The 14574-nt window shown below is 41.9% G+C and overlaps 1 protein-coding gene across 1 annotated transcript in view; it reads right to left on the bottom strand.

The window, feature by feature from the left end:
- Nucleotides 1-14574, bottom strand: part of LOC126236430 (lysosomal acid glucosylceramidase-like) — a 190983-nt gene that overhangs the window by 101142 nt on the left and 75267 nt on the right. Inside the window, exon 3 of the mRNA XM_049945732.1 lies at nucleotides 4528-4669. Within this exon, the coding sequence (XP_049801689.1) occupies nucleotides 4528-4669 (142 nt within the window). The remainder of the gene's footprint in view (nucleotides 1-4527; nucleotides 4670-14574) is intronic.

Below are 14574 nucleotides of genomic sequence, written 5' to 3' on the forward strand. Positions count from 1 at the left end.
GAGCCGCGCTGTTGCTACGGTCGCAGGTTCGAATCCTGCCTCGGGCATGGGTGTATGTAATGTCCTTAGGTTAGTTAGGTTTAAGTAGTTCTAAGTTCTAGGGGACTGATGACCACAGCAGTTGAGTCCCATAGTGCTCAGAGCCATTTTTTCCTCGGTTGGCCATCGTATATAACAACTGCGCGGCAGCCGCCAACGAAAACATATGATGGAACGTGCTTCTTAAGTTCTATGCGCAGTTGTCGTACCCCATTAAGGACAGAGTACGTTTCGAAAGTATTCCATTTCTCCTCTGTGTGGCTCAGAACTGTGCCGTATGGCTGCAGCACATCAACGACAAGGTTGGCGGGAACTTCGAACGGTAGTTCAAAGATGCGCACAGTACGCACCCCCAGATCAGCATGGTTAACTCTTACCACGCTCGCATTACCGTCTGCGTGACAGAAGCCGTTGGCAGATCGTTGGAGAAGTCTGTCGCAGGCCGCTTCATCAATCACTTTGAGGTACACTGTGCTGGATACAACAGACAAATGAACGCCTATCAGTTCTTGCGGTTCTATGTGCATAATGTCTCGAAGAAACCGTTCCATTTCATGGGCCTTCGGTCTCCTGTACGATGCGTTGAACGTTAGTTTGATTGTAGCTTGTCGATATGAGAACGCCATTGCTGGTCGGTACCGGTACTATAAGGCAATAAAACGACGCAACCGCACGCTAGCGGGTAAACAAACAACATCTGCGGAGTGCTGCCCGGCAGTCCGAGCCCGTCCTCACGGTATCACAGCTGAAAGCCGACTGACCATCTGAGCTACCAAGCACGACTCACGACCCGTCCTCGCAGCTTCAATTCTGCCAGTACCTCGTCTCCTTCCTTCCAAACTTTTTTACTTCCTCAATGTTTTGAAAATAGCATTCCTCATGAAGCTTGTAAATGCATTTCTTTGGCCCAAAATGTGCACAACTCATGTGATATACCAAATCAGTCTGATAACTAAATCGTCAAAAATGTATACAACCCAATGTGAATGATATATATCTCTTCTCCTAAGCAAAATCATATGGTTCATCCGGTAAAACTAGCCTATTTAATTGTAACTTTATTCTGACGTATTTCTCCTTCGCCTCTCCCAAGGAAGATCTTTATCCTGTTCGTTTGCAATATTCTAAGGCCGAACGCATAATGAAATGATCAAATGCTGCATTTTTCGAATACGAGGCACTGAGATTACTTTCATTATGATCATCTTTGGTGCCATTATTCAAGCCTATAAGAGATCTTGGAAAAGCATCAGCAATAACTCTTCTTTGTCAGGAATATAATAATAGTTAATTTGAAATATTGTAAATACAGCGGCCACCTTAGCCAGGTCAAGAGTTAACTATGTAATCAGAAAAAATTCGAAAGCATGGTGATCCGTATAGCCCTTGATCACCTGAACAGAGAAATAATATCTGAATTTCACAAAATCTTACACAACACCCAGGGCTTCAATCTCATTGACCGAATAGTTGCTTTCACACTTAGTGAGCACCTGGCTTGCAAAACCAATATTATGATGCTCCGTTACTCCAAGTACTTCGAATTCTTACGAGAAATCAGCGCCAGTATCTGTCTTAGAACTGTCTGATCCTACACAAAAATATCAGTTCATAAAAAGATGTGACGTAAGAGGATCCTCCAAAAGAATCTGTTTCGAAACTTTAAATTGTGCGTCTGCTTCGGCATCCCAGTTCCAAAGAGTGTTTTTACCCATCAGTCCACACACTCGTGGTGTAGACAAACTGTTCAAACTAGCAAATATCTGATAGAGATTAATAAATCACAGAAATACATGACTGTGATTTATCGTTGTGGGATGAGGCAAAAATACAAATCGTCTCATTCTTATATGGACCAGGTAGTGTACCTGATGCTATACAATGGGTCCAAAAATCACCTGCCTGCTGATGAATTCTGACTTCTCAAGGTTCACAGTGACACCATACTCTGAATAGCTTGTCCAATATCTTATTTCGTTTTTACCAGATACCCTCAGCAATAAATTTATCGTCAACGAAAGTAGTCAATGTCTTTCTCAAGTAATTGAAAAAAGGCTCAGGTCATTTCTGTTTTGAAGAAGGGTCGTCGAACAGACGCACAAACTATAGACCTCTATCTCTGATGTCGGACTTTTGTAGAATTGTGGAACACGTTTTATGCTCGCGTATCGTGGCGTTTCTGGTGACTAAAATTCTCCTCTGCAGGAATCTACATGGGTTTCGAAAACAACGACCGTGTGAAACCTATCTCGCTCTTTTCCTTCACCAGACCCGCACAGAAGCACATACCGGCACCCAGCTAGATGCCGGTGTCGAGTGCAGTTCCCATTGCCGCCTTAGGAAAAAAATATCAACACATGGAATATGGGAACAACAGTGAAATTGGATCGATGAGTTTCTAGTAAATAGAACACAGCACAAAATTTGCAAAGGAGAGGCGTCTCCAGATAAAATTAACTTCGGCTGTTCCCAAGTGAGTGTTATAGGATCTTTACTTTCCACAGTTTATAAAAACGATCTAGTAGATAACGTTGAAATTTCCTTGAGGCCTTTTCACAGATGATCCTGTTGTATATAGAGACGTCTTGACTATGGAAGATTGTAGCATAATACAGGAGGACTAAGAGAGGATTGATACTGAGTGCAGGGAATCGCAATTGACTCTCAACATAAACAAATGTAAGGTATTACGAATACATAGACCTCATTGCTGTATGATTACAGGATTGCAGAGAAATCAATGGAATCAGTCATTTCCCTAAACTGTCTACGAGTATTCGTACCAAGCAATTTGAAGTCGAAAGCCCACATAAAATCAGTTGTGGGTAAAGCAGATGACAGACTGAGATTCATTAGAAGAATCTTTAGGAAATGTAGCCTATCAACAAAGGAAATAGCTTATAAAGCGCTCACTGTACCAGTACTTGAATATTACTCAATAGTCTGTGATCCCAGACAGGCTGGTAAAGTATATACAGAAGATCCAAAGAGGAGCAGTACGTTTTGTTACAGGTTCATTTAGTAAGCCCAAAACGTCACAGATGCTCAGCCAAATCCAGTGGCAAATGCCGCAAGAGAGGAGTTGTGCATCAGCGTGCGATCTGGCATTTGAGAGCTCATAGACAAGCTGACCAATATATTGCTTCCTCCAACATATATCTCACAAGAAGTCCACAAAGATAATGTCAGAGAGATTTGAACTTATACACAGGCTTAACAGCAATTGTTCTTCCCAGGAACGACAGCCAACCAGAACAGTAAAAGGAGGGAATTGACACAAGTGCACAAAGTACTCTCTGCCGCGTGCAGAAAGTTTGCTTGCGGGGTACAAATGTAGTTGTAGTTGTAGAACACTGAAGAATAAGATCATAGTACATGAAACATATTTTCTATCATTACCACGTCTGCCGCCTCTGCACAGCCACCGTGACTCCATATTTCCTGTACAATATGACAAACCCTATAAAAAACTGTATAAAAATGAACCACACTCACAACAGGTCTAGACTCAAAGGACGACTCCAATTCGATGCGAAATTTAAGACACTGAATCGAACTCTTCTTCTGAAGCACACATTCATCAATACTCAACTTCAATGCAGCATCATTACTCTTCAAACGCTCTTCACCATAACCCAATTTCATAACTCCATGATGCATCAGAAAAAAGTCAGTCCCTATAATTGTGTCAGTATCCAACCTTGGCACAATCACAAAACTTGTAGAAAACCTATAACCTTGACAGATAAATTAATTATACACTTGTCACTTCACCTTTGCACTTCTCCCAATTACTGCTCTTTTCCACCTTAGACAAATGCAGAGAAAGAACAGGCCATCAACCTAAACCTTAACAACTCTAAAATGCACTCACTCAACACAGAAACCTGCCTACCTATGTCTAGAACACAAGCCAGAATAGCTCCATTATTAATTATTTGTAGCACTGGACTCACCAAAGAATTTATCTTTACATGTCTCTCGGTAAGTAGAGTTTCTCTATTAAATTCAAAATTCAACATGTTCGGTTGTTCGCGTCTGTTGATCGTCATGTTTGCAGCACCCAAATCGCCTGCCATCAGCAACTGGAAATAACATTGCTGCAGGCTCCCCAAGTGAACATTGTTCCATGGATTGCCTGATCGAACTCCCAACAATTTGTGGACTTGAATATCATTCCACGACCATCTCTACCATTTCCTATATCACATCGATTGTGACAGAACTGTTTACCATTCCACCTGCCTCTGTCTCTATTAAAATGATTACTTTTATTGTGATTGGGTTCTCCTTCCTCATGCCTCCTTTTACCATTTCCATACCTATGACGATGCAAATCATACAAATCTCTGTGACATCAGAGACCACCTACTCTTTGTGTCCATCTCTTTTTATCTCTGGTGTAAACATGATAATGTCACCAGCCTAACTGGAACTGGAGTGTCCCCTGTGAGGTAAGACGTTACGTGTGGGTGATGTTGGCCTCACCTGAGCAGCTTCTGCTGGGTGGCCGAGCTGAGCGCCCTGATGTTGATGGCCGTGGAGTCCGTCATGGCACCGCCAAAGCCCAGCATCTGCTGGAACTGCTGGCTCGTGTCCACCCGCAGGCGCGCCACCCCAGACTGTTGCTCTGCAGTCATGCAAAAGTTTAGTTAGCATATGCCATAACAGCGTTTGTACGATCTTCTAAATAAGACGCAAAGTACATAAACTAGAAATGTCACAGATTTCCTTATGCATACGATTGCATCTTGGATCTCAATAAGGACGTCAGACGTCAGACTCTCAAGGGAATTCAGCTGTGGTTTGCCTATTGGCATCACATTGACTTTTTGATGAAGCTCCCTTTCTTCAATGGTACAAAAAGCCACACATTTGCCATGGTTTGTTATTAACCTATTGAAGCTGGTACATATTTTCTGGTGTAAGTCGGAAGTCAGGTGTTTTTTTGTGTTACAGGGGAGATCGTACACACACATTAGTGAGGACTCTTCAAACCGTTCGCCACATTTTGGTAATGTTAAAATTGTCGACAAACAGTTCGCTGGCTTGCAAGTGTAGTGTGGCACAGGAGAGCAGTATATTTCCATATAATTACATGGTTGGTTGGTTGGGAGCAAAGGATTACTTTGTATTTTGTTGCATTTTCTGAAAAGAGCATAGTCGCGATGAATTTGGAGTGAGTGAATTTGGCTGAGTCTATGGAGTCAATAGGCAGTCATACAAACTGTTATTCAAAACATTATCCCAGTGGTACATGTTAGTTCTATATCTTTACGAGAGCATTACTGAGCGACACTGATGCACTATATTCCGCAGCAGCGTAGTCCATACTCAGAGATGAAATTCACTGGGTAGAGACTGAGGATCTACATCTACATCTACATCTACATCCATACTCCGCAAGCCACCTGATAGTGTGTGGCGGAGGGTACCTTGAGTACCTCTATCGGTTCTCCCTTCTATTCCAGTTTCGTATTGTTCATGGAAAGAAAGATTGTCGGTATGCCTCTGTGTGGGCTCTAATCTCTCTGATTTTATCCTCATGGTCTCCTCGCGAGATATTGGTAGGAGGGATCAATATACTGCTTGACTCCTCGGTGAAGGTATGTTCTCGAAACTTCAACAAAAGCCTCTACCGAGCTGCTGAGTTTCTCTCTTGCAGAGTCTTACACTGGAGTTTATCTATCATCTATCATCTCCATAACGCTTTCGCGATTACTAAATGATCCCGTAACGAAGCGCGCTTCTCTCCGTTGCATCTTCTCTATCCCTTCTATCAACCCTATCTGGTACGGATACCGGTGGGAGGCATTCAAGCAGTGGGTGAGCAAGTGTACTGTAACCTACTTCCTTTGTTTCCGGAGTGCATTTCCTTAGGATTCTTCCAACTAATCTTATATGTACATTACATTAATTTTAAAGGTACATTCTATTTTCAATCACTCCTAATGCCTACTTCCAGATAATTTATGGAATTAACTGCCTCCAGTTGCTGACCTGCTATATTGTACCTAATTGATAAAGGATCTTTCTTTCTATGTATTCGCAGCACATTACACTTGTCTACATTCAGATTCAATTGCCATTCCCTGCACTATGCGTCAATTCGTTGCAGATCCTCCTGCATTTCAGTACAACTTTCCATTGTTACAACCTCTCGATATACTACAGCATCATCCGCAAAAAGCCTCAAAGAACTTCCGATGTTATCCACAAGGTCATTTATATTTATTGTGAATAGCAACGGTCCTACGACACTCCCCTGCGGCACACCTGAAATCACTCTTACTTCGGAAGACTTCTCTCCATTGACAATGACATGCTGCGTTCTGTTATCTAGAAACTCTTCAAACCAATCAAACAATTGGTCTGATAGTCCATATGTTCTTACTTTGTTCATTGAGTTTTGCAAAAAGTTACTTGTGGTCCGAAGTTTCGCGGCGACCATCGTTCTGTTCACTTCAGCTTAAGTTCTGTGCAGAGTCACATCGATATTTGCTAGCGTTTACTGTAGGCAAGAAGTTCGTGACTGCCTAGCCATTTGATCAGTTGTAAACATGCGACTTCTGGTTTGCTTCAACAATAAAGAAGCCTCCGTTCACGAAACTATTGTGCAAGAGTGCTTAAATCTACATCAAAAACCGTGGTCGGTGAATGTATAGTGTGGGATTCTGGAGGACACAACTATATATATATATATATATATATATATATATATATATATATATATATATGATCGAAAGAAAGTTTAATGGTAGGATGCACACCACATTTCTGCAAGAAACATTAGGTCTGCCATTGGAAGAAATACCTTTAGGAATAAGGAACAGAATGTGGTACTAACACGATGGGTGTCCGGCACATTTTTCACAGAGTTGCAGAGACAGCTCCCAAATCGTTGGATTGGACGCGGAGGAGATGTGTCGTGGCCGGCTCGTTCACCAGACTTGACGCCTCTGGATTTTTTCTTTTGGGGATTTGTAAGAGACATTGTTTATAAAGACGTTCCAACTACAGCTGAAGGTGTACGAGAGAGAATTGTCAGAGCATGTGCTTCGATAAGTGCCGATATGATAAGCAATACCACTCAATCCATGGCAAGAAGATTGCAGCACTGCATTGATACCAATGGTCATCATGTAAGTAGGCTGTTTAGGTTTTTTTTATTGGTAACGCCACCTCTGTATGAAAATCACTAGCTGTGCCGTGTGCAGTCTGTGGCTGCTTTTCATTGTTGTAATACTCGCCATTGTAGTGTTAGGCAGCTGGCTGTGAACAGCGCGTAGCGTTGGGCAGTTGGAGGTGAGCCGCCAGCAGTGGTGGATGTGGGGAGAGAGATGGCGGAGTTTTGAAATTTGTCATGAACTGCTATATTTATATATGATGATATCAAGGTAAATACATTGTTTGTTCTCTATTAATATTTTTCATTTGCTAACTATCCCTATCAGTAGTTAGGGCCTTCCGTAGTTTGAATCTTTTATTTAGCTGGCAGTAGTGGCGCTTGCTGTATTGCAGTAGCTTGAGTAGCGAAGATTTTTGTGAGGTAAGTGATTTGTGAAAGGTATAGTTTAATGTTAGTCAGGGCCATTCTCTTGTAGAGATTATTGAAAGTCAGATTGCGTTGCGCTAAAAATATTGTGCGTCAGTTTAAGCACAGTCCTGTAAAATTGTTCAAAAGGGGACGTTTCAATCACTTCGAACATCTTCTGTAAATGGGCGTTCATGCCACCTTTTTGACCTTCGTTGACCTTCAAAGACCTTAGTGTTACACATGATTGGATTTGTCTCAATAGCCGCTATCAAAAAATAAGGACCAAACTATAGCATCCCATTTAGAAAAACAAAGTTGACCTTCACATCTCTGACGCGACCCCACCTAGCAATAAAAAACCAACGTCATATTATGGCCTCCGTTGCCCCATGCAACTTTTGTCCCACAAACTTTTCAGCTTCTATCATACTTTCGGAGTTATTCTAGGTGGCAATAATTAGTGATTCACCCCGTATACCAGGTTGAGGAAAGGCAACTTGCAGTAACTGTTTTAGTTTGACGACTATTTTTCTTGTTTTAAGGAAATATTCTTTGGTGTCTGATTTCATGAGAATTCATGAGACGGACATAAAATGGAGTGATGTTCATTCAAGGCATGCTTAAACTTCTCAGTATTTTTGCCAGCAGATAATCGGAAGCTGAGGTCTGTAACCTGCATGATGCTGTTAAATTCAAATTGCAATGTCTAAAAATTTTTATTTATTTAAACAGTATCAAGCGAAAATCGACAGAATAAAATGATCGATCTTCTACAAAAGAGTAGTGTTGCGGAAACTATTATAACTATGCCAGTAAGCACAAGTATAATGTCTGTGATAAATGTTCGTTGGAAGGAGAGAGTAATTGGTGAAAAATTTATAATTTAGTGAAAAATAAAATATAGAGATGAACTGTAATGTAATTCAGTTGAACAACATGACATAATAAATTAGGGAATTCACTATTTGTTTTCGACAGCCAGTCTTTTGGATGACTTTTGTGTGAGCACCACAAGGGAGGAAAGAACGGAAAACCAGAATAGTTGGAGTCGAACCTTTACAGTGCACATACCATGGCGTGCAATGTCTAGCGATCTGATCCGTAAGCAACAACAATTCGGAATGAAAGACCTTCACATTTGGTATGATATTGGTTTATGGTTCATGAAATCGCCTCAAGTTTATTTAGTGTCAGGAAGCAAGACTATCTGGCTGATTTTTTGCGATGGAATATGGAGCCATGATGCAGCAAGTAAACTTGGCTACCACGATGGGCGCTAGTTATCAAGTAATTCCACCAATGGAGACGTGAAGATCCTATCCAAATTTTCATTCAGCAAACACCAACTTCAACACCGACATGGCTGCAACGAATTAGGCAACACATTTTCGTATTAACAGTCTGTAGCAGTGTATCAGAGTGTTACAGTCAACGCCATGGTTTGCCAAAGTTCTAATATCGTTTTGTTAGAAGTATTTGTTAGAATCATTGTCCCAAAGTCATATACCGATCCAATGTTCACTTTCCATATTGTTAAATGTAAATTCCGTGTCACTTTGTACGGTCAAAAGATCGTTGTGACTAGTATTACGATATTCTTTCAGTATCATATAAAAGTAACTTCTAATAATAATTGTTTACTTTCAAACTGAAGAGACAAGACGTGGTTGCTTTGATATATCATTGTAAAATTTAATTTAATTACATTTCATAGCTTTAAATTTGCTTTATCAGAATATTAACTTTAGGTAATTATTCAAAGTAAAGATGGCAGCCATTAAGGCCACGCAAGAACGTCTCAACCTGCTTCCATCTTGTTTCCAAGTAAAATCATTGCACAAATGTCGCTAGAGTAAATTTACTTCCGGCACTTCTAAAGATAAACTGAAATAAAATATTGAAACTGATCCTTCAGAGTTGGTGACCAAAACAGTCTTTGTAGATGCATTTTTTTCGGTGGATTCGTCATAAGGTAACTGCAAGTTGTTTGCTACCGTGGTGAGGATAAAACCAAATCCAGGCAGGCCATATAAGGTTTTGTGTATGTAATAACTTTTGTGGCATCCCAATCCTGAAAATCGAACCCTGTTATCCACACCACGCTTTGGAGAAAAGTTTAAAACATAAATAGGTACCGAGCGAGGTGGCGCAGTGGTTAACACACTGGACTCGCATTCGGGAGGACGACGGTTCAATCCCGTCTCCAGCCATCCTGATTTAGGTTTTCCGTGATTTCCCTAAATCGCTTCAGGCAAATGCCGGGATGGTTCCTTTGAAAGGGCACGGCCGATTTCCTTCTCCATCCTTCCCTCACCCGAGCTTGCGCCCTGTCTCTAATGACCTCGTTGTCGCCGGGACGTTAAACACTACTCTCCTCCTCCTTAAATAGGTGCTTGCTAATAATAGCATTCTCTTAGGTGACACATGTCAAAATTTGTGTTAGAAACTGTTGTTAATGTTAGAAAAAAAAAAACAGTTTCATGTTGTGCAGTGTAATGAAAATGTTCTACTACGGGAACTAAAAGCTGTATTTTTCTGAAGAGCGACATGTAGACAGAGCGGGAGGGGACGAAGGCCTTTTTTTTCCTAAGGCAGTCCTGGCAGGTAGTGGCACACGTGGGGGGGGGGGGGGGGTTGTAAACTCGATCGCTAAATGATTTCATTTTCAGTAGCGCGGAAAACGCTGCAGAACGATACTAAAATTATTCTACACATTATTACTTTCATATTAAGGAATATTAGCGAGTCATCCAGCTAAACAGTATTCCTTTTCCTTCTACTTAATGTATGAAACGGTCCGACTACACGCAATTCGGTCAAGTGAAATACGAAAGCGAATCGGCCACATGTGGGATCGGCTGGTTCTGTTACATGTGGCGACCGTGAGAGGACTTTTTAAGTCTTTCTGTGCGTGAGAACCGAAATAAAACAATTTGATGATAAAAGTCCATGACAACATCTTACAAGATGGCACAGCAACGATAGTTTTTGACACTATGACAGCGTCTTCTAGATTATGACAGAGTTCTTGTGAGGCAAAAAAAAGTTTTAGTAAATATGGCTAGTTCTAACAGTGATGCAGAAATTGTGAAAATCAAAATGGAGCAGTATAGTGTTAGCAGTGAGGCAGCGCTTGCTGATGGCGCACAGGTGGCTGGAAACAGAGATGCAAATGGGCAACAGGTGTCATTATGGTGGCTAGTGATAGTGGGACTGAGATTATGCAATCGCTAAGCGAGTCGACACCGGTATTAAAGAAAGTAGAAAAAGAAAATACACTTTCTGAACAGCAGTATGATGATACAAAGGAAACAGTAGGGGTACATTATCAATCGTCTACCTCTGAATTAATGAAAATGTTGCAGAACATGTCCAATATTACGACTCAGTTTTAATCAAATATTAAAAATGAGAGTAAGAAAATCACGTCTCACACTCAGATCGAGACCCTAAAGTTGGAAAACAAAACTGGGACAAGATTTTAGAAAAAATGGTTCAAATGTGTGCGAAATCTTATGGGACTTAACTGCTAAGGTCATCAGTCCCTAAGCTTACACACTACTTAACCTAAATTATCCTGAGGACAAACACACACACTCATGCCCGAGGGAGGACTCGAACCTCCGCCAGGACCAGCCACACAGTCCATGACTGCAGCACCCCAGACCGCGTGGCTAGTCCCGCGCGGTAAGAATTTTAGAATTAGATGACAACCTAACAGGTAAATTAGAAGCGAATTTAGCCATTCTCAGTGGGAATAACTGAACTCAGTTCTTCTATTTCGTCAGTAAAAAGTGACTTTACGAGGTGCATTCAAGTTCTAAGGCCTCCGATTTTTTTTTCTCCGGACTGGAAAGAGATAGAAACATGCGCATTGTTTTAAAATGAGGCCGCGTTCATTGTCAATACGTCCCAGAGATGGCAGCACTGTACGGAAGATGGAATTTTACTGCCAGTGGTGAGAATGAGAACTGTTTTAAATACTTAAAATGGCAACGCTTTCCTTACTTGAACAGCGTGCAATCATTCGTTTTCTGAATTTGCGTAGTGTGAAACCTATTAAAATTCATCGACAGTTGAAGGAGACATGTGGTGATGGAGTTATGGATGTGTCGAAAGTGCGTTCGTGGATGCAACAGTTTAATGGAGGCAGAATATCGTGTGACAACAAACCGAAACAACCTCGGGCTCGCACAAGCTGGTCTGACGACATGATCGAGAAAGTGGAGAGAATTGTTTTGGGGGATCGCCGAATGACTGTTGAACAGATCGCCTCCAGAGTTGGCATTTCTGTGGGTTCTGTGCACACAATCCTGCATGACGACCTGAAAATGCGAAAAGTGTCATCCAGGTGGGTGCCACGAATGCTGACGGATGACCACATGGCTGCCCGTGTGGCATGTTGCCAAGCAATGTTGACGCGCAACGACAGCATGAATGGGACTTTCTTTTCGTCGGTTGTGACAATGGATGAGACGTGGATGCCATTTTTCAATCCAGAAACAAAGCTCCAGTCAGCTCAATGGAAGCACACAGATTCACCGCCAGTGCTGAAAAAATGATGGTGTCCATGTTCTGGGACAGCGAGGGCGTAATCCTTACCCATTGCGTTCCAAAGGGCACTACAGTAACAGGTGCATCCTACGAAAATGTTTTGAAGAACAACTTCCTTCCTGCACTGCAACAAAACCGTCCGGGAAAGGCTGCGTGTGTGCTGTTTCACCAAGACAACGCACCCGCACATCGAGCTAACGTTACGCAACAGTTTCTTCGTGATAACAACTTTGAAGTGATTCCTCATGCTCCCTGCTCACCTGACCTGGCTCCTAGTGACTTTTGGCTTTTTCCAACAATGAAAGACACTCTCCGTGGCCGCACATTCACCAGCCGTGCTGCTATTGCCTCAGCGATTTTCCAGTGGTCAAAACAGACTCCTAAAGAAGCCTTCACCGCTGCCATGGAATCATGGCGTCAGCGTTGTGAAAAATGTGTACGTCTGCAGGGCGATTACGTCGAGAACTAACGCCAGTTTCACCGATTTCGGGTGAGTAGTTAATTAGGAAAAAAATCTGAGGCCTTAGAACTTGAATGCACCTCGTACAGAAGTCCAAAACGACGTAGATCGTATGAATGAAAGACTTGCTCCTGAATTGCAAAGAATTAGAGGGTGTAGAATCGATAGTGGATATCAAATTGAAGGAATCGGTACCTGTAATAAAGACTAAGATTACAGACGAAACTAAAGCAGATGTCGTGGCACTTAAAAATACTGCTACGAAAGTTCGAAACAGTGTAGGGAATGAAACCATGCAAGTACGTAATGAAACCGAATCGTTAGCTATCGAGTTCCCAAGTAACGCGAGTAAAATAAAATGGCGCAAAAATCTGAATTATTGAGCAAAGAGGAAAAATACAGTCCTCAAACGAAACAAGGAGGTTGGTATCTGGTCGACTTCATAAAGAATTGTGAATGGGTGCTACCCAAGATAACGAACGATAACGAAAACATAAATACGTCAACACATGCGATGACAAGCACTGCAACACTAGGGGTTTGAACCTGGACACGTCGAATATGACGTTTTTCCTATTTCAATAGGTATATTTTTCTTTCAGTGGATCTGCCATAAGGTAAGGTTACGTAGCTGCAAGCTGTTTAATACAGGGGTGCAGATAAAACCAAATCCAGGTAGGCCATATAAAGTTTTCTGTGTGTAACAAGTTGTGTGGCATACCAACCATGAAAATCGAATCCGATTCTACACACCTCACTTTGGAGAGAAGTTTAAAACATAAATAGGTGTCTTGCTAATAGTAGTATTCTGTTAGGTGACATATGTCAAAATTTGTGATCGAGACTATTGTTAATGTTAGAAAAAAGCATTGTAAGCTGTATTTTTCTGAGGCGCGATACGTAGTCAGAGCGGGAGGGACAAAGGTCCCGGCAGGTAGTCGTACATGTGCAGCGGTTGTAAACCCGACCGCTAAACGGATTCACTTTCCGTAGCGTGGCCAATGCTACAGAATGATACAGAAAATTATTTTGCACATTATTATTTTTATAGCAAGCAATGTTAGCGTGTCATCCAGCTAAATATTGTCACGTTTGTAGTTCAAAAGCATTCCTTTCCCTGCTATGTAACGTTAGAAACGGTTCGATTACACGCTATTCGTACATCTCAAATACGAAGGCGAATCGGTCACACGTGGAATCGCTGGGTTTGGTTACAAAGTGCAGCCACTTTGCATAGTTTATCGAGGTGCATGGGTCTCATGCAGCCAGTTATATGTCGACATATGTCGATTAAGCTTTTGGCATGTACAGATATGGACCACACAAGGCAAGCATAGGCCACAATGGAGAAGCTCTGTGCTTAGAGCGGTGGTTCTCAGCACCTTCAGCATAATTCAGCATCTGCTGTTAGCAAGAGTTCTCAGTATGTATCTTCTTGCTTCGGCTTTGTGTCAAGTTTAGTGTAGTAATGTCTGTGCATCAGTGACCAGTTCAGTACGACATCGAGGTATGTTGGTTAATCTGTTTGATGATATATTGTTAGTTTCACAGGTAAAGAGTGTGCTGCCACGCAGTCTAAACAGTAAATAACAGGACTTCCCTCTTGATCCTGAGGGGTCCGGTTGTTCTGAGGTTTCCACATGGCACACCTCATTGTGCCCAGGATATTCAGACCCTTTTCTCTACCTTCCCTGCCTCTAGACCAAAGCGCACCATGTCTAGCGAGGTTCAGTTTCGTTGGGAGGCGTTCATTCGTTGAGTTTTGCTATGCTGATAATATGACTTGATATTATCCACTTCAGAGATATGAGGTATCTATTGTTATAAACTCTGCAGTCCTAATGCATTGACTTCACACCTTCCAGCACAGTGTCGTGAAACATCATTAAGAAGGCCCTGACCCGCACGTGAATGGAAAGAGTGGGCAGCGCCACACCTCCATGAAGACAGAGTTCAGCACCATCTGTCAACGCTGACTTAAGCA

The sequence above is a fragment of the Schistocerca nitens genome, chromosome 2, assembly GCF_023898315.1.
Source record: "Schistocerca nitens isolate TAMUIC-IGC-003100 chromosome 2, iqSchNite1.1, whole genome shotgun sequence".
Classification (NCBI taxonomy): domain Eukaryota; kingdom Metazoa; phylum Arthropoda; class Insecta; order Orthoptera; family Acrididae; genus Schistocerca; species Schistocerca nitens.